Here is an 18,422-nt window from a genome sequence, read left to right as displayed (position 1 = left end):
AAAGCAAATCAGCCAAATCCAGAATATGGGACATTCCACAAGACAAATAACCTTTCAACAAATAACATTATTTTAAAAAGTGAGTGGAGGACATTACTCAAGATTAAAAGAATATCAGAGACATAAAAATCAAAAGTGGAGTTTAGTGGGATCCAGACTGAAATAAACAAATTATACAAAGACTTAAGGTAATCAGGGAAATTTGCATGTATTCTGGGTGTTAGATAATACGGTATGAGAATTAATTCTGTGTTAGAACTGTGGTTACATCTTCTGTTAAGTGTTTTAAACAGCTAGTGATGTATACTAAAGTAATGACAGGTAAAACAGTATGTCTGCTTTAAAAATATTCCCGGAAAAGAAGTAGACAGAAGGTACTTCAAATAAGACTGGCAAAATGTTCATAGCAGAAGCTGGGTGATGAGGACACAAGAGTTCATTATTCTATTTACTTCTGTGTCTATTATTTGGAATTTGTTTCAAACTAACAAAAACAAAGGAGCAATGACATATAAAAGACACGAAGAAACCAGACTAAAGTTATCATCTGCATCACTGAAAGCAATCTAGAGTGTTTTCTGAAGTAGCCTTCATTTACATATGCCCCTACAAACAGAAAAACAAAGAACCAAATTTTACAGAATTTAAAGTAAAAAAAAAAAACGGAGAGTAGGGATTCAGTAATAATGCATTTCAATAAAATGAACTGTATCATCTCTGGCAAGCCACTCACTCAGTCTCTCAAGTCTGTTTACTTGTGTTAAAATAGGGTTAACTCCCACCTCACATTATGGAAAACATAAGTTAAATTAAAGTGCTCTTTTTTTTCATTCACTAATTCAAAAACTTTTCAGTAAATGGCCATCATGTATCATGTACATAATAAACATAAGATAGTTTTACTGTAAATGATTAAATATGGATTAAAATGAATAATCAAATTCCAGTTGAATCTAATTTAAACTTACCATAAAGGCTAAAAAAGTCACATGTTTTAAGAGAGGCTTCATAATTAGTAACAAGTTCCTGGATCACAGAAATCTGTTAAAGAAACATAGTTTTAAATTTTTTAAATATTTCATTAAAGGTATTTATATTTATTATAAATTAAATTAGATTTGGAAACAATATACAGATTATTTCAAAATTAAAAATTAACTAAGCTACTAAAGTGTCTGCTCTTCCCCAGTTCCTATGTGGGGAAAAGTGAGAAAACACACACACATACACACAAAACACACTGATCTCTTTATTAATAATAAAATATAATGTCATTAATTTCTCATCTCAATAAGTAGTTTCAGGTTTTGAAGGACAAACTATTATTAGTTATTACAAAACCTTTATTTCCCCAATAAACACATCTGTATAATTTATTACCAAGTTAATTTATTTGCTGTTTGTTTCTCACTGTTTTAATGTGAAGTTGTAGTCATATTCAAATTTTCTAAAATATCACTCATAAAAAAGTCAAATAAAATTGATCCAAATTATACAGTGAGTTCATCGAAGAGGAGGTTAAGTAAACTAGATGCTTAAGCTACCATTGTTTTTAGTGATCACTTTAATAAACAGATTTGAATTTCAATGCTACTCAGGTAGAACAAGAATATTATAAACTGCACTATAAATGTGCTATGTCCTAAAAGTGCCAAATGAAAAGTTACATAAATTAGAAGTGGCAGTAGACATTAAATGTACCTATTGGTTTTAAATGCCTATTAATGTTAACTATTTAGAATAAGTTAGAAAATAACTATCTTATTTGTGAACTCAAAAAAATAAATAAATAAATAAAGGTCAAAAGTGAAGGAATTTCCATAGCAACTATACCTTTTTACAACAAAGTTATGTGTACATACTTTCTGTCTGACTTATATAGTATACTAGAGGCCCAATGCACGAAATTCATACAAGAGTAGGCCTTCCTTCCCCTGGCTGTTGGCACCGGCTTGCCTCCAGCACCCTGGACTCGGGCTTCCCTCGAAGCCCTGGCTTTCTAATTAGCATAGTACACTTTTATTATTATAGATATGGTTTGGGGATTATAACGTTTTGTGTAATGAAATCTGTTATAATGTCAAAAATAAAAGTGAAGGAAAACCATTAAAACTTTTAATAGTGTCTGACCAATATGGTATTATTTTGATAATTCGAAAGTTTTCTAGTTTTATAAAGTAGGATGCTACTAATACCACCAGAAAGAAAGAATATACCTGGCAGGGTAACAATAACAATAATAAGCCACTAATTGTCACAAATGCTTTAAACATGCAAAGGAAAATTAAAATTAGCTGTTAAGTACAAAATGGAAGAACCAGAATTAACCCAAGCAACAAGGCTCCAGAGGTTAGCTTTTTAACTACTCTGCTATATTGGTCACCAATGTCCCCAGCACACTTATTACTAAAGGGCAATTCTTGACTCACAGAGTTACAGTAACACTAGAAACCAAAAACTCAAAATGGATTAAGAACCTAAATATAAGACCTATCACAACAAAACTCTTAGGGGGGAAAAACAGGACAAAAAAGCTTCCCAATATTGGATTTGGCAATGCTTTCTTGTATATGACACCAAAGGTATTGGTAACAAACAAAACAAAACAAAAATAGACAAATTAAACTTCATGAAATTTTTAAAATTTTGTGCATCAAGAGCCTCTACCCACAGAGTAAAAAGGCAACCCACAGAATGGGAGAAAATATTTGCAAATCATGTATTAATAAAAGATCACTATCCAGAATATACAGAGAACTCAAAAAACAAACAAAAAAACCAATCTGATTTAAAAAACGAGACAAGTACTTGAACAGACATTCTTCCAGAAATGATATATAAATAACCAATAAGCACATGAAAAGAGGCACACCAATAATCATTACAGAAATGCAAATAAAAACTACAATGAGATACAACTTCACACCCAGGAAGAATGGCTAAAACAAAACAAATAAAAACAACATGATGAGGATATAAAGATTTTGGAACACTTTTGCACAGTTGGTAGGAATGTAAAATAGTATAATTGTTATGGAAAACATGGCACTACCTCAAAAAAATTAAAAACAGAATTACAAAATGACCCAGCAATTCTATTTCTGAGTATATTCATCCCAAAAATAAAAGCAGGATCTAGAAGAGAATTATTCACAATAACCAAAATGTGGAAGCAACCCAAGTACCTATCAATGAATGAATAGATAAGCAAAATATGGTATGTACATAACTTGAGATATTTTCAGCCTTAAAAAAGAAAGAAAGTTTGCAATATTCTAAACATGAATGAATCTTGAGGACATTATGCTAAGTGAAATAAGCCAGGTACTATATGATCCCACTTATATGAGCTACCTAACCCTACTCAAAATCATAAAGACAGAAAGCATAATAATGGTTGTCAGGGGCTGGGAGGAGGGGAAAATTGAAAGTTATTGTTTAATAGGTATTGAATGTCAATTCTACAAATGAAAAGAGATATAGGGATAGAAGATGATGATGATTACACAAAAATGTGAATGTACTCACTACCACTAAACTATACACTTAAATGGTTAATTGTAGAGAGTGCCTGGGAAGGCACATGAGCTGATTGTTGGCTGAGTCCAGTGACGTCGGCAAGACCACGTCCTGGAAACATACCATACCAGAGGCAGGTATGTTGTCAGCCTGACCCTTTGAGCTCAGGTGCCAGGGGGTGGGTTTCATTATCTATGTTCAGCCTGGTGCAAGGAATGGACACAATTATCCGGGCTCAGCCAGGAGTGACAATTACAAAGAAGACACAAGAATGAAGAATTATAGCTTGATCTTTAACCATGATTTCACATAATTTCCTTTGTCTTAAACTCTAGTAAAACTTCCTGCACCAGCTCTGGGTCACTGTCCCTCCATCAGAGGGCAGCTATCCCACCTGGTCCCAGCTTTCCCTACTGTCTCTATGTCTCTTTTTTTTTCCTTTTCTCAGTCCCCAGCCACCCCTACTCATGATTCATCTGCTCTCTAGCCTTGCTGATCGCGGTAAAAAGACAAAACTTACAGTTAATTGTAAATTTTATGCTAAAATTTCACCACAGTAATTTAAAAAATAAAAAACCTCATGGTTCTTAAAAGTGTGGTTCTCAGATCGTTAATGTCATCAACATTAGCATCACCTGGTAATCTGTTAGAGATGCAAATTATTGGACCAAACCCCAGATTTACAACTCTGGGATGAGCAGTAACCTGTTTATAGGAAGCCCTCTAGTTCAGCGGTTCTCAACCTGTGGGTCACGACCTCTTTGGGGGTCAAACGACCCTTTCACAGGGGTCGCCTAAGACCATCGGAAAACACATATATTGTTTTTGTGATTAATCACTATGCTTTAATTATGTTCAATTTCTAACAATGAAAATACATCCTGCAGATCAGATATTTACATTACGATTCATAACAGTAGCAAAATTACAGTTATGAAGTAGCAACGAAAATAATTTTATGGTTGGGGGAAACCACAACATGAGGAACTGTATTAAAGGGTCGCGGCATTAGGAAGGTTGAGAACTACTGCTCTAGTTAGTTCGAGTCACACTAGAATTTGAAATCTGATAAAAATATTTCAAAAAGATTTATTATGCCAAAACCGGTTTGGCTCAGTGGATAGAGCGTCGGCCTGCAGACTGAAAGGTCCCAGGTTCGATTCCGGTAAAGGGCATGTGCCTGGGTTGCGGGCACATCCCCAATAGGGGATGTGCTGGAGGCAGCTGATCGATGTTTCTCTCTCATCGATGTTTCTGGCTCTCTATCTCTCTCCCTTCCTCTCTGTAAAAAATCAATAAAATATATTAAAAAAAAAAGATTTATTATAAAGCAAAATTAAAATAGAAGTGTTTGCCTTGGTCAGTATGGCTAGTGGTAAGGGCATTGGCCCACACACTGAAGAGTCTTTTTTTTTAAAATAAATCTTTATTGTTCAGATTTTTACAGTTATTCCTCTTTTTTCCCCCCATAGCTCCCCTCCACCCAGTTCCCACCCCACCCTCTGCCTTTAACCCCCACACTGTCCTCATCCATAGGTGTACGATTTTTGTCCAGTCTCTTCGCACACCTCCCATACCCCTTTCTGCCCTGAGAATTGTCAGTCCACTCCCTTTCTATGCCCCTGATTCTATTATATTCACCAGTTTACTCTGTTCATCAGATTGTATATTCACTTGATTTTTAGATTCACTTGTTGATAGATATGTATTTACTGTTCATAATTTTTATCTTTACCTTTTTCTTCTTCTTCCTCTTCTTAAAGAATACCTTTCAGCATTTCATATAATGCTGGTTTGGTGGTGATGAACTCCTTTAGCTTTTTCTTATCAGTGAAGCTCTTTATCTGACCTTCAATTCTGAATGATAGCTTTGCTGGATAAAGTAATCTTGGTTGTAGGTTCTTGCTATTCATCACTTTGAATATTTCTTGCTACGCCCTTCTGGCCTGCATAGATTCTGTTGAGAGAAATCAGCTGACAATCGTATGGGAACTTCCTTGTAGGTAACTGACTTTTTTTCTCTTGCTGCTTTTAAGATTCTCTCTTCGTCTTTTGCTCTTGGCATTTTAATTATGATGTGACTTGGTGTGGTCCTCTTTGGATTCCTTTTGTTTGGGGTTCTCTGCACTTCCTGGATTGGAAGTCTATTTCTTTCCCCAGGTAGGGGAAGTTTTCTGTCATTATTCCTTCAAATAGGTTTTCAATATCTTGCTCTCTCTCTTCTTCTGGCACCCCTATAATTTGGATGCTGGTATGCCTGAAGTTGTCCCAGAGACTCCTTACACTATCTTCATATTTTTGGATTCTTCTTTCTTTTTGTTTTTCCGGTTGGGTGTTTTTTGCTTCTTCGTATTTCAAATCTTTGACTTGATTCTTGGGATCCTCTTATCTGCTGTTGGATCTCTGTACATTATTCTTTATTTCAGTCAGTGTATGCTTAATTTATATTTGGTCCTTTTTCATATCCTCGAGGGTCTCACTAAATTTATCGGCGGTTTCTAGAAAATTCTTGAAAAACCTTATAACCGTGGTTTTGAACTCTATATCCAGTAGCTTGCTTTCCTACATTTCAGTCATTTGTGACCTGTTTCTTTGTCTCTGCATTTTGGCTGCTTCCCTGTGCTGATAGAGTGGCTTCGTGGGCTAGGTGTCCTATAGGGCCCAATGGCTCAGCCTCCCCAATTACCTGAGGTAGACACTGTTGGTGCACCCCTTTATGGGCTTTGTGCACAGTCTTGTTGTATTTAAGCCTTGATTGTTGTTGGTATCACTGGGAGAAAATGACCTCCAGGCCAATTGGCTGTGAGAATCAGCTGTGTCTACAGTGGGAGAACTTCTGTACTGGAGAAACCCTTCTGGGGCAAGATTTGCTTCAGTGGGGCTTTGGTGCTCACTGAGTCTGCCCCCTGAGTGTGTCCTTTATGGATCTGAGGAGTTGTAATCTGGATGGTCCCACTCTGACCACTGGGTACACTGGCTCTTGGATCTAAGGAGGTGCTAATTTAGCCTCTTCCTGAGGCTACCCAGCAGGAGCTACAGAGAGATCTGCAGATTCCTCTTCCTTGTTTGGGGTTTGGAAGTGCCCAGATGAGGCCCAGCTGTGAAGCAGTGCAAGCTGCTGTGGGGCCTTGGGCCTTCTTTTGGATGTTCTGGGTCTCTCTGACCCAGCTGCAGTTTGTTAGGTAATTTTAGATTGCAAAGGGCTAGGCCATTCATATGCAAATGCCTCTGCTAGCAGCTTGGGTGGGGCGGGGTCTCAGGGAATCAACAGGGCGGAGTAAACAGCTATGGCTGACCCTCAGCCCTGCCCTAAGAGTCCCGGGGTCTCAGTGTCCCTCGGTAATCGCTGCAAGCACCTCTGAGAGAAAGCCGCCCTCGAGTTGGGCCCGATGCCAGACAGTCCAGTTTCTCCCCGTATGAGTCTGGGTCCCCAGAGACTTGCCCAGAAGTGGAGTTCAGAGCAGTTGGGAGCTTGTGTCTCCCTCCCGATTGAAAAAGACAACTGCGTCCTCCGTTGCCAGCCCTTTCCACATGCGTCTCCGTATCTCTGCACTTTACTTCCGCACCTCCTCTGAGTCTCAGTGTGCTTTTCTCTTTCCTTCTAGTTGTAGAATTTACACTCAGCCAGCCTTCCTGTAGTTCTGGATGATGTCTGTTTTGTCTTTTAATTGTAGTTTTGAAGTGGTTGTGCGAGGCAGCAATTTCCGGTGTTTACCTATGCCGCCATCTTAGTTTTTTCCTCTTTTTTGGGTTTGATTCCCAGTTACTGGCATGTACCTGGGTTGCAGGTTCAATCCTTGGTCCAGGTTAGGGCACATGCAGGAAACAGCTAATCAATGTGTCTCTTACCTCTCTCTTTCTCCTCCCTTCCTCCCTCCCTCCCTCTTCTCAAAATCAATGGAAAAAATGTCTTTGGGTGAGGATTAGCAACAACATAAAAGATAACATTTTTAACCCACTATGGTCAATACCACTCTGTCAATCTCACTTAGAATATCTGTAACTTAAACAACTTTCTACCCTTAGAAATTCATTACTCAAATGGTTTAATTTATAGAGCCAAATATCTTTTCATGAACTTACAATGCCATCTTCTGGCAGTTGCAAAAACTGCAGCTACAGCCAGTTTTAAATATGGGCATATACACTTTGCCTCTCCAGGGTGAAACATTTTTAGTCAATTCAATAATAAAACAAAGTACAACAAAACATATTGAAGTTACATATAATTCTTCATAAAGGAGTATAAACACTACTGAGTAAAATAAAATCTTCAGTTTCAGAACTTCAAAATAATATTTGATTGAGAAAAAAAATCAAGAGAATGTAAAGCCCACATGAAATCTCCTAAATGAAAGAAACTGCAAAGAACACTAGCTCCTTGGTTCATTAGGCATATTTCTTGAATCTTAAAAATTTTTTATCAGAGATTCCAAAATGGCAGCAGAATAAGTGGAAGCTACACGGACACATTCCCAGGACCAAACTGGAATTACAACTAAAATACAGAAAAACCATCCTGAATAATTAACTGAAGACTAGCTGGAGAGAACCCTGATAACCAAGGAAGTGGAGACCGCATAGACTAGACTGGTAGAAATGGCGGAAGCGCAAAAGGGCTGGCTGGGCTCCCACAGACAGTAGCTCAAGTTCGAGGGTTATCTCAGCTGTGGGGGTTCCCACTGAGAACTCTGGGGTCTAAACCCCAAGCTGGACCCCCCAGAAGAGAGCACCACCAGAACTGAGTAAGGTGCTCACAAAAAATGTGGCTGTGAAAAGCAGCAGTTTCTGTCTGCCGGTAGGGCCAGCTGAAAATGCAGGCACCCTCTTAAAGGGCCAACACATAAATTTTCGTGTGCAGCCACTCACCCGGGACTCCAGCAGAGTGGACTAGAGCTGCATGAGCAGAAGCAAGGGTTTGGGGCTGCGGGGTTAGACCTCAGAAGACAGACACCCGGGTTTCCTGAGTCATTCCCCCACCCTGTGGAGGACATCATTCTCCCAAGGCGGACCTTTGCTATCTAGGCAGGTTTTCCCTGAAGGAAAGGCAATAACCCTACCCTAAGGGAAAACCCATTACCCCACCCTGTGGAGTTTCCAAGGCCCATTAAGAGATTGAGAATAACAGTCTGTAAGCAGAAGCAACTGCCTCATCCTGTTGGAAAACCATCACTCAGAATTGCCTGAAATCTGGCTCAATAAAAATGCTATAACTAGAGAATTAAATAAGCACATTAAGACTGGTGGGGGGAGAGGTGCTAAAAGGGCTGGTCTAACACCCACAGGTGGCATGTTTAAAACCGGAAGGGATATCTTGGCTGAGGAGGCCTCCGTGAAGAGCAAGGGGTCCCACCCTACACCAGACCCCCAGCCCAGGAAGAAAAGACCCCAAAACTTTGGACTGTAAAAACCAGTGGAAATTGTGGCTGTGTGACAGAGACTGCTCGAATCGGAGGCATTCCTCTTAAAGGGCCAGAACATAGATTTACTCGGACTCACTCCCTCTGAGTTCCAGCAGTGGGGCAGCAGTTTGAGGGTATCCAGGGATACATGGGGAGGAGCTGAGCTGTCTGGCATTGGGGCAGGAACTCAGGGGCAGCTTTCTCTCAGACAAAAGTGCTGGGACCTCCTCTACAGAGAGCTGACCAGCTGGCGCCATGTCTCAGTCTCCATTAACCTAGCCCACACTGTTAACCCCACCCTGGTGATTCCCTGCCACCCAAGCCATTTCCAGTGGCTTATCCATACAACTAGCCTCTTGCCTCAGGCTTCAGACTTTCCAAAAATCTCTCAAACTGCAGATGGACTCAGTTTAAGGCCAAGTGCCTCTTACCTAATTTTAAGAAACAGAAAAGTATTGTTCTCTTTATTCAAGAACCAGCTAAACTATATTCATTAAAATGTAGGCTTGAGTTAAAACTAACAGTACCAAGTGGCATTTTGAGCACCCACTTGGCATCATACGTAGTTCTTTACGACGCTGTTGACTATATTCTCTATGCTGTACTTTATATCCTCGGGACTATTTTGTGACTACCAATTTGTACTTCTTAATCCCTTAACCTTTCTCACCTAACCCTCCCCACAATCCCTCCCCTCCGACAGCCACTTGGTACTGTTGCACTAACTCATTTATCCATGCTAACTTTGAAAGCATATGTAACAAATTAGAAAGTCCACAATCATACTATAAAATAAATGATTAATTACAAAATAAATATAGACCTCTGGTGACAATATGTCAAATTTATAGAAAAATATACCGATTAAATACAAACCTTTAACCATCTTAGTGCAAATTTCACAGACTAACATACACTTTGATAGTACTTACACTGCATGAATATAATTTCAGTTCAAGAGAATAACATTATTAGAACAGAGAAAATTATTAAATCACTAGAGGCCCAGTACACGAATTCATGCACAGGTGGGGGGTCCCTCAGCCTGCCCAGCAATCTGGGCCAATCAGGCCATCTCACCCTATCCCGAATGGGGCTGATCAGGCCGACTGGCTGGGGGGAGGGATTGCAGGAGGTTGGTCAGCTGTGGGAGGTTGGCTGTGGGAGCACATTGACCACCAGGGGGCAGTGCCTGCATTGAGCATCTGCCCCCTGGTGGTCAGTACACATCATAGTGAGGCTGTAATGGTTGCTTAGCCTTTTTATATATATATATATATATATATATATATATATATATATATATATATATAGACTAGAGGCCTGGTGCACAAAATTCATGCACGGGGGTGTCCCTCAGCCCGACCTGCACCCTCTCCAATCTGGGACCCCGTGGGGGATGTCCCTCTCACAATCCAGGACTCCTAACTGCTTGCCTGCCTGCCTGATGGCCCCTAACCGATCCCCTGTCAGCCCGATCTCCCCCAACTGCCCTCTCCTGTCGGCCTGAACATCTCCAACTGCCCTGAAGGCCTGATCTCGCCTCCAACTGTCCTCCCCTGCAGACCTGGTTGCCCTCAACTGCCCTTCCCTGCCTGCCTAGTCACCCACAACTGCCCTCCCCTGCCAGCCTGATCCTCCACAACTGCCCTCTCCTGCTGGCCATCTTGTGGTGACCATCTTGTGAGGATGTGGGGGCAGACATCTTGTGAAAGCGTCGCACAACGCCACATAGGCTTTTATTATATAAATAGCATATTATTTACATGGAAATCTTTCTAAAATAATTTAGTAAAAAGACTACAGCAAAAGTGAATGAAGACCAAATTTTACCTTTTCTGTATTGTAATATAAAGATTTCAAAGTAGTAAACAACGGTGGGCAGCCTTTACTGAAGTTAACTCTCAGGAACTTATCCATTAGCTCTCTAAATTTTTCACCTAGAAACAAAAGTGTACTTTGTTATGGTCTGATTAATGCAAACAGTTCTCAAAATGATTTTATAAATAAAAATCAATTCAGAAACAAATACCCTTCTTGCCAATTTTTAAACCCAAAAAGTCAGTCAGCAGCATGATTTGTTTGTTACCAGCAAAAAACCTAACACCAAATATCTCAGTTGGCAGCTATAGTTTTCCCTAGATCTAGGTTCAAAATATCTTTAAGGAACACTTCCAAAGATGGATAAACAAAACAACTATGCAGCTTGAGTAAAAATATAGTCCCCATAAATATAGTCCCCACCCTAAATATAATCCCCATAGCAAAATATCTTTCCTATCCAGGACAGAGTCAGTCCTATGAGCAGGCAACTCAAGATTATAAAATGATTATACTGTAACTAGACTATATTCAAGTAGCAGACAAAATATTTTTTTAAAAATATTTGCGGTATTTACAAATGTTCCACTTCAATATTCATTCATTCCACAATCATCTATCAAGCACTGACTATGTGCCAGGCACCATTCCCAATACTGGGTATTAACACATTGTATGCGGGAAACGTATAAATACATAAACTAAAGTTATCGTAATTTTACTGAACGTTGCCATTTGCGCAAAAAATTAGCAAAAATGGCCCGCGCGACTTGTTAGCACGCGATAAAAACTACCCGCGAACAATGTGTTAAAATTTAAAAATCATGGAACTTAACATTTCAGGGGTAAGAAAGACCATAAATAAAAGAACATATGTTGTTAGACATTAGACTGAGCCCTGGGGCGTTCTAACATTAGAATTAAAAGAAATACCTTATTTGCAATATCAAGTAAATAATTCTACTACTGTTAAAGCTTCCCCAAAAAATTTTGGTATTAGTTTTCGAAAGCAGATAAAAAACTCAAAAAGATATTAACATCAAATACAAAGGTTTTAACTCAGGTATATGAACATTTTGACAGTAAAGGTTAATATATAAAGACATGTATTTGTCCACTCATTTAAAAAAAGAGCTAGCTGGTATGGCTCCATGGATTGAAAATCACCCCATGCACCAAGAGGTCAGGCACATGCCTGGGTACAAGCTCAATCCCCATTAGGGGGCATGCAGGAGGCAGCTAATTAATGTTTCTCTCATCAATGCTTCTATCTCTCCCTTTCCCTTCCTCTCTCTAAAAATCAGTAAAAATATATTTTTTTAAAAAAAAGAATGCATGGTACAAGAACCAAGATGGCGACATAGGTAAACACCCATACTTGCTCCCTCGCACACAAACATAAAAATCACAACTAAAATACATAACTATCATCCAGAACTGCGGGGAAGAAGGCTGAGTGGAAGTACTACAAATAGAGGGGTAAAGAGGAAAGCACACTGAGACTAGTAGGAGGTGCGGAGGCATGGAACGGGCTGGCACCCAGGTGTGCCGCTTTTTTAATCAGGAGGGAGATACAAGCTCCTGCTTGCTCTGGGCTCCAGTGCCGGGTGAGACTTGGGGGCACCCATACATATACTGAAGCATAGTAACCTCTATTTTGTAAAAACTGCTATTTTAAATTTTAACCCTGATATTTTGGCTTCTGTAAACACTTGCTTGAATAGTGGAGAAAATAAGCGCAACTATCTGACCTTGCAAGCAGCTCTGCTGATGTCCCTGGTTACTCCCATACTCCAGTTATCTGAAATGTACTATGCTCAAGTGACAAGCTCAGGTTACAAACTTCCTGCAAAATATCTACATAGGGCAAAGCCCACGAAAGGTTCAGAAGTATAATTCCATATTTGGGAAACAAAGGACTGGGAGAATATAAAAAGGGAGGGCTTCCTCCATTAGTTTGAGAAGCAATATTCCTCTGAGCCCGCTAGCGAAATAAGACTCCAAAATTTGGCTTAATAAGGCGTCCTCTGTTTAGCTCACTGATTTACATTATAACATTTGGAGGCCCCAGTGAGATAGTGCTTACTAGCACTTGGTCTCAGACACCAAAGGCCGACAGCCTTCCGAGGCCTGGCTGCCAGCTCCTAGGAGGTCCCCAGGGGAGACGCACCACCTGGGAAGCTTCCAGGGCCCTGGAGACACTCCTTGGTGGTTCTGGCTGCCAGACGGAGGACGCCTGACATACCCCTGCATTCTTTCGGAGTCACCAGAAAACCTCTGGAGGTAAGTGAATGCGATTAAGGGATTTCGAGTTCACTTTCCTGCCTGTCCGCCTGTGATCGGTAATCCTGTACTGAGAGGACTGGAGGCAGTCGTAACTTCTCTGGTAGATTCTTACCAAGACGTTGGTTGAGAGTCCTGTCTTGGGGTGTGGGTTCAGGGAGGGAACCCACATCTGTTTCTTTTAGGGAATTTGGGCAGGAATCCAGATAACTGTTTAACTTCCGAGCGAATGTCTGCTGAAGTGCCCTCCGAATTCAGACCTGACTTTGGGGGCAGGGGAAGTGGCTCGGACTGACTGGTATGTAAATGTGAGTATGAGAGCCTGACTAATGCGAAAGCTACTTTGTATTATCCTGTGCTTTTGTGTGTTTTTGTTAACTGAGAGTGTTTAGCCAGGGATGGGCAAACTTTTTGACTCGAGGGCCACAATGGGTTCTTAAACTGGACCCGAAGGCCGGAACAAAAGCATGGATGGAGTGTTTGTGTGAACTAATACATGTTAACACTGCTGCTGGTGAAGGAGCGGAGGGGAGAGCAAGAGAACGCTCCGCTCTTTCGGCTCCGCTGGCCAGATAGAACAGCCGAACGGGCCGGATCTGGCCCGCGGGCCGTAGTTTGCCCACGGCTGGTTTAGGCCATCTGGCTGCAAACATAAGAGTATTTGTTGATGTTTTTGTCTCTTTGTTTAATTTGTTTGGGGCAAGCCCAGCTTTAGGGGGAAGCCCAGTAGGGCTGATTTTGAAATTCTGGCACAACCAGCAAGCTAAACAGAGGACGCCTTATTAAATGATACAGAACTGTAAAAGAAATTGCAGGGTGACATTCCAGCAGCTGCTAAGAATCTTTTTTCTTAGGAATTGTCCTTCTCTTTCTTTTTAAGTATTAGACCGCTAGAGAACTTTTAATTTGCTTTTCCTTGATTTATGAGTTTACTATATTGGGTTAAAATTTTAAAATTCTAAGGTTAATTTAAAGGTATAAAATTTGTAAAGGTTATAACCCAGAGAATTTAAAACAAAGGCCAGCTAAGTTTCAAGGCTACTCGTCAGGAAAAGCTAGAGAAAAAATTGAGTTCTAAAGTTAACTATTTGCAACAGAGTTATAAAAAGTCATAGAAGTCTCAAGGAGATTTATTTAAACAAAAAACCTGTTATTTACAGCTCCCTTATCTCTTACTGCCCAGGACAGAGGGAATAGTTAATGCAAAAAGGGAGGGGGAGAGGGGGAAAGATAAAAACAGAAAACAGAAAAAAATAGGGGGGGGGGGGCATTTCGCTCTGAACAAAAGCCCAGAGGTTTCCAAGGGCAAAAAGGACGATAGTACTTGCCAAACTCAGCAGGACGGAGAAATTTGCAAAACTCTGCCCAGCATCATGTCCATTAAACATCCAGTTGACAGCGTTAGTATTAACCAGAACGTGACCGGGATGGAAGCGGGTGGTCCGCGCATGCTTCTAACATCACAAGCCAGCGCAGACCAGCCAAGCCGGAACCAAGGCTAAACTTTGGAGCATGGCGGCAAGAGAATGGGCAGTTCTCAAATAAGGTTAGACCTTATTCCAAGGGTGGCCCTAGAGGCATAAAATACCCAGCCAGATTAGCATGCCCTTTCTTTGAACAGAAGGGGCAATCATAGTTAACAGCGTAATTAAAAAAATAGTACTTTCACATTAAGTTATCCCTGTTTTAAATAAAGCTTTTCGGTAATAATTATGTTGATAACGAAAATCCAGTCCTCTCTCTCCCTATAAAGGCAGAAAAGTCTAAAAACAGAAACAAAAAATAACAAGGGCAGTAAGACCCTTATCCTGCACTCCTCTCCCTATACAACCCGGGGAGAATCTAAGAAATCAGCCAAGAGGATAATTTATAATCTCAGCCTCCCCCTCAGGCTCCAAGTAGCCCTTTGGTCACTACACCACCAAAACCCAGCTTTTCTGGCTGTGAAAGAATTTAGAGCTGCAGCAGTAGCCTGAGATGTTATCTCGAAGGAAGAATATAGCAGGTTTTGCTAGACAAGTTTTAATTTACCTCTTAGTTTTTATTGCAGAAGTAAGGTCTCTTGTACTTTGTTAGAGTTTTTGTTGTTGAAAAAGTAAAAATACATTTAAGGTTTGTTCACAAATATTAATCTGAGAAGTGTTATCTGTTTGCTTTCTGGTAATCATTGAAAAATTAGGGTTTCTAAGAATAAGGAATTCTAATACATTTTAGAAAAAAAAGAAAGGGCCAATCAGGTTGCTGAGGGTATAGCAAAAAGAAAGAATATTAAAGTAGAGATACTTAATAGAAGGTCTAAGGCAGGGGTCCTCAAACTACGGCCCGTGGGCCACATGCAAATACAAATATTGTATTTGTTCCTGTTTTGTTTTTTACTTCAAAATAAGATATGTGCAGTGTGCACAGGAATTTGTTCATAGTTTTTTTAAAAACTATAGTCCGGCCCTCCAACGGTCTGAGGGACAGTGAACTGGCCCCCTGTTTAAAAAGCTTGAGGACCCCTGGTCTAAGGGATGGTTATGCATTTTTAAAGGACATAGAAAGAAGGTTTGAAAGCTACTTTAGAAGTATAAAATTTATACAGGCTGTGTATGTAATAAAAAGGACAAGAGAATTATTAGAAGATTAATTAAATGATATAGAGCAGTAAGCCAGGAAGAGTAAATAATTTGCATTCTGCCTCCCTAAACAGACGGTACATAGTTATGCCAAAGTACTCAGGGGGACTGATAAAAGAAATCCAACTAGTATTATTTACTGTCCACACTCAAGTACAGATAAAGTTAGAAAAATAAGCCTTATTTTAGTCAGTTCTTTTCTACTAAAATAATTATATTTATCAGGTATTTAATAAAAAAGGACCATCTTTTAATCATAGGAACTAAAGTTTGCTCCCCTATGTTCCTAATACACTTTAATATATAATCTTTTAGTAAAATCAATTTTGACAATCGTTCAAGGGTTTAAATTTTAAGAAACTGAAATGCCTCACGTTTGTTTTCTCTCTCATAAAGAAAAGATTTTATATAAAGGTACATAGAAACCTTTGTCAAATACAGTTATAACTAATAATTATTGATATAGTATTATAGAATGTTGGGTTTTATAGACACCATTCCATACCATTTGCATTATAATGAAATCCATAAACATGTCATTTTAAATTTTTTCTTCTCATTTGGAGACTGTTTTGTTATAATACATTGAGAAAAATATTACTCTGAAAAGTCCATAAAAAGGACTGGCAAAGAAAATCGGAAGATCTTAAAGCAGGTCAGTATATTTTTCTCCCTATATGATCCCTCCGAAATTTGGCAATTCTTAGTGAATGAATCACGGCAATGCATTTCTTTGCATAAATTCAATAACACCAGTTTCGAACAGTTTTATTGAACAAAAACTTTGACTGGAATATCATGTTTTAAAAAGCCTGATCCAGACTCTGAAGACTTAAAAGCCTTTAAGAGTGCCATATAGAAAGCCTGGTATCTTGCTTACTAGCTCTGAAAATAGATGGTGCTGGAGTGTCAGGCCCATACCCTGCCATCGCTGGCAATTGGCCAGGGGAGAAGGGGAGCAACGAGGGCACCTCTGTGTCCCTGCGGAACCCCCATGCACTCTAGGCCACAACGAATAGGAGGGTTACTGAGATGGGCCTTAAAGCCTAGGGCATGGGCCCTGGTAGAGCCACTGCAGGTGAGGAATTCACCTAACCCAGCAGACACTGCAGGCAGGCCTGACAGCAGCTAGATGTCTTGACTTCTCTGCCCTAAGGGGCACATTGAGACTCAATCATGAAATTCTGGCAAAAGTGATCAATTACCATTCTTGTTGTGTTTATGCAAACGATCAGGCCAAATTGAATACAATAAGTAAATTAGTCTTAATCTGGCTCTTTTAATAAACATAAGGGTAATTTTAAGGAGAAAAATTCTATTTCAATAGAAGTTATTAGAACTGAAATGTTTTCTCTCCCTTCCACCAGACCATTTGTTGTAACTCTTGCTGTTCTAATTGCTCAATACTACTAAATTTTATAATACAGTCTGTCTCTGCCAGGTCACAAGCCCACCTCCTCCTTCTGTGCCCAGGCCTCATCGTCCCTCTGACAGCAAGGATCTCTTGGCTTTTTTTTTTTTAATAATTAAATCTTTATTGTTCATATTATTACAGTTGCTCCCTTTTTTCCCCCCAGAGCTCCTTCCACCCAGTTCCCACCTCACCCTATGCCCTTACCAACCTGTCTTCATCCATAGGTGTACGATTTTTGTCCAGTCTCTTCCCGCACCACCCACACTCCTTTCCCCCCGAGAATTGTCAGTCCACTCCCTTTCTATGCCCCTAATTTTATTATATTCACCAGTTTATTCTGTTCATCACATTTTTTATTCACTGATTTTTAGATTCACTTGTTGACAGATATGTATTTGTTGTTCATAATTGTTAATCTTTACCTTTTTCTTCTTATCCCTCTTCTTAAAGAATACCTTTTAGCATTTCATATAATACTAGTTTGGTGGTGATGAACTCCTTTAGCTTTTTCTAATCTGTGAAGCTCTTTATCTGACCTCCAATTCTGAATGATAGCTTTGCTGGATAAAGTAATCTTGGTTGTAGGTTCTTGCTATTCATCACTTTGAATATTTCTTGCCACTCCCTTCTGGCCTGCATAGATTCTGTTGAGAAATCAGCTGACAATCGTATGGGTACTCCCTTGTAGGTAGGTAACTGTTTTTCTCTTGCTGCTTTTAACATTCTCTCTTTGTCTTTTGCTCTTGGCATTTTAATTATGATGTGTGTTGGTGTGGTCCTCTTTGGATTCCTCTTGTTTGGGGTTCTCTGCGCTTCCTGGATTGGAAGTCTATTTCTTTCCCCAGGTAGGGGGGAAAGTTTTCTGTCATTATTCCTTCAAATAGGTTTTCAATATCTTGCTCTCTCTCTTCTTCTGGCACTCCCATAATTTGGATGCTGGTACACTTGAAGTTGTCCCAGAGACTCCTTACACTATCTTCAGATTTTTGGATTCTTTTTTTTTTTTTTTTGCTTTTCCAGTTGGGTGTTTTTTGCTTCTTCGTATTTCAAATCTTTGACTTGATTCTTGAGATCCTCTAGTCTCCTGTTGGATCTCTGTATATTATTCTTTATTTCAGTCAGTGTATGCTTAATTTATATTTGGTCCTTTTTCATATCCTCGAGGGTCTCACTAAATTTATCGGCGGTTTCTAGAAAATTCTTGAAAAACCTTATAACCGTGGTTTTGAACTCTATATCCAGTCGTTTGTTTTCCTCCGTTTCTGTCATTTGTGATCTGTTTCTTTGTCTCCGCATTTTGGCTGCTTCCCTGTGTTGAGAGAGTGGCTTTGTGTGCTAGGTGTCCTATAGGGCCCAATGGCTCAG

The 18,422-nt window shown here is 39.7% G+C and overlaps 1 protein-coding gene across 2 annotated transcripts in view; it reads right to left on the bottom strand.

The window, feature by feature from the left end:
• NAA16 (N-alpha-acetyltransferase 16, NatA auxiliary subunit) overlaps window positions 1–18,422 on the bottom strand; it is an 88,269-nt gene that overhangs the window by 23,978 nt on the left and 45,869 nt on the right. For both annotated transcript variants that reach the window (XM_081083776.1, XM_081083777.1), the window contains 2 exons: window positions 10,755–10,861; window positions 969–1,041 (listed from right to left, as the gene is read on the bottom strand). In XM_081083776.1, coding sequence (XP_080939902.1) covers window positions 969–1,041; window positions 10,755–10,861 — 180 coding nt within the window. The remainder of the gene's footprint in view (window positions 1–968; window positions 1,042–10,754; window positions 10,862–18,422) is intronic.

Source organism: Myotis nattereri (assembly GCF_964212035.1).
Source record: "Myotis nattereri genome assembly, chromosome: 2".
Lineage (NCBI taxonomy): Eukaryota > Metazoa > Chordata > Mammalia > Chiroptera > Vespertilionidae > Myotis > Myotis nattereri.
The sequence above is the reverse complement of the archived record's forward strand: the minus strand, read 5'-3'. Positions and strand labels throughout refer to the sequence as shown.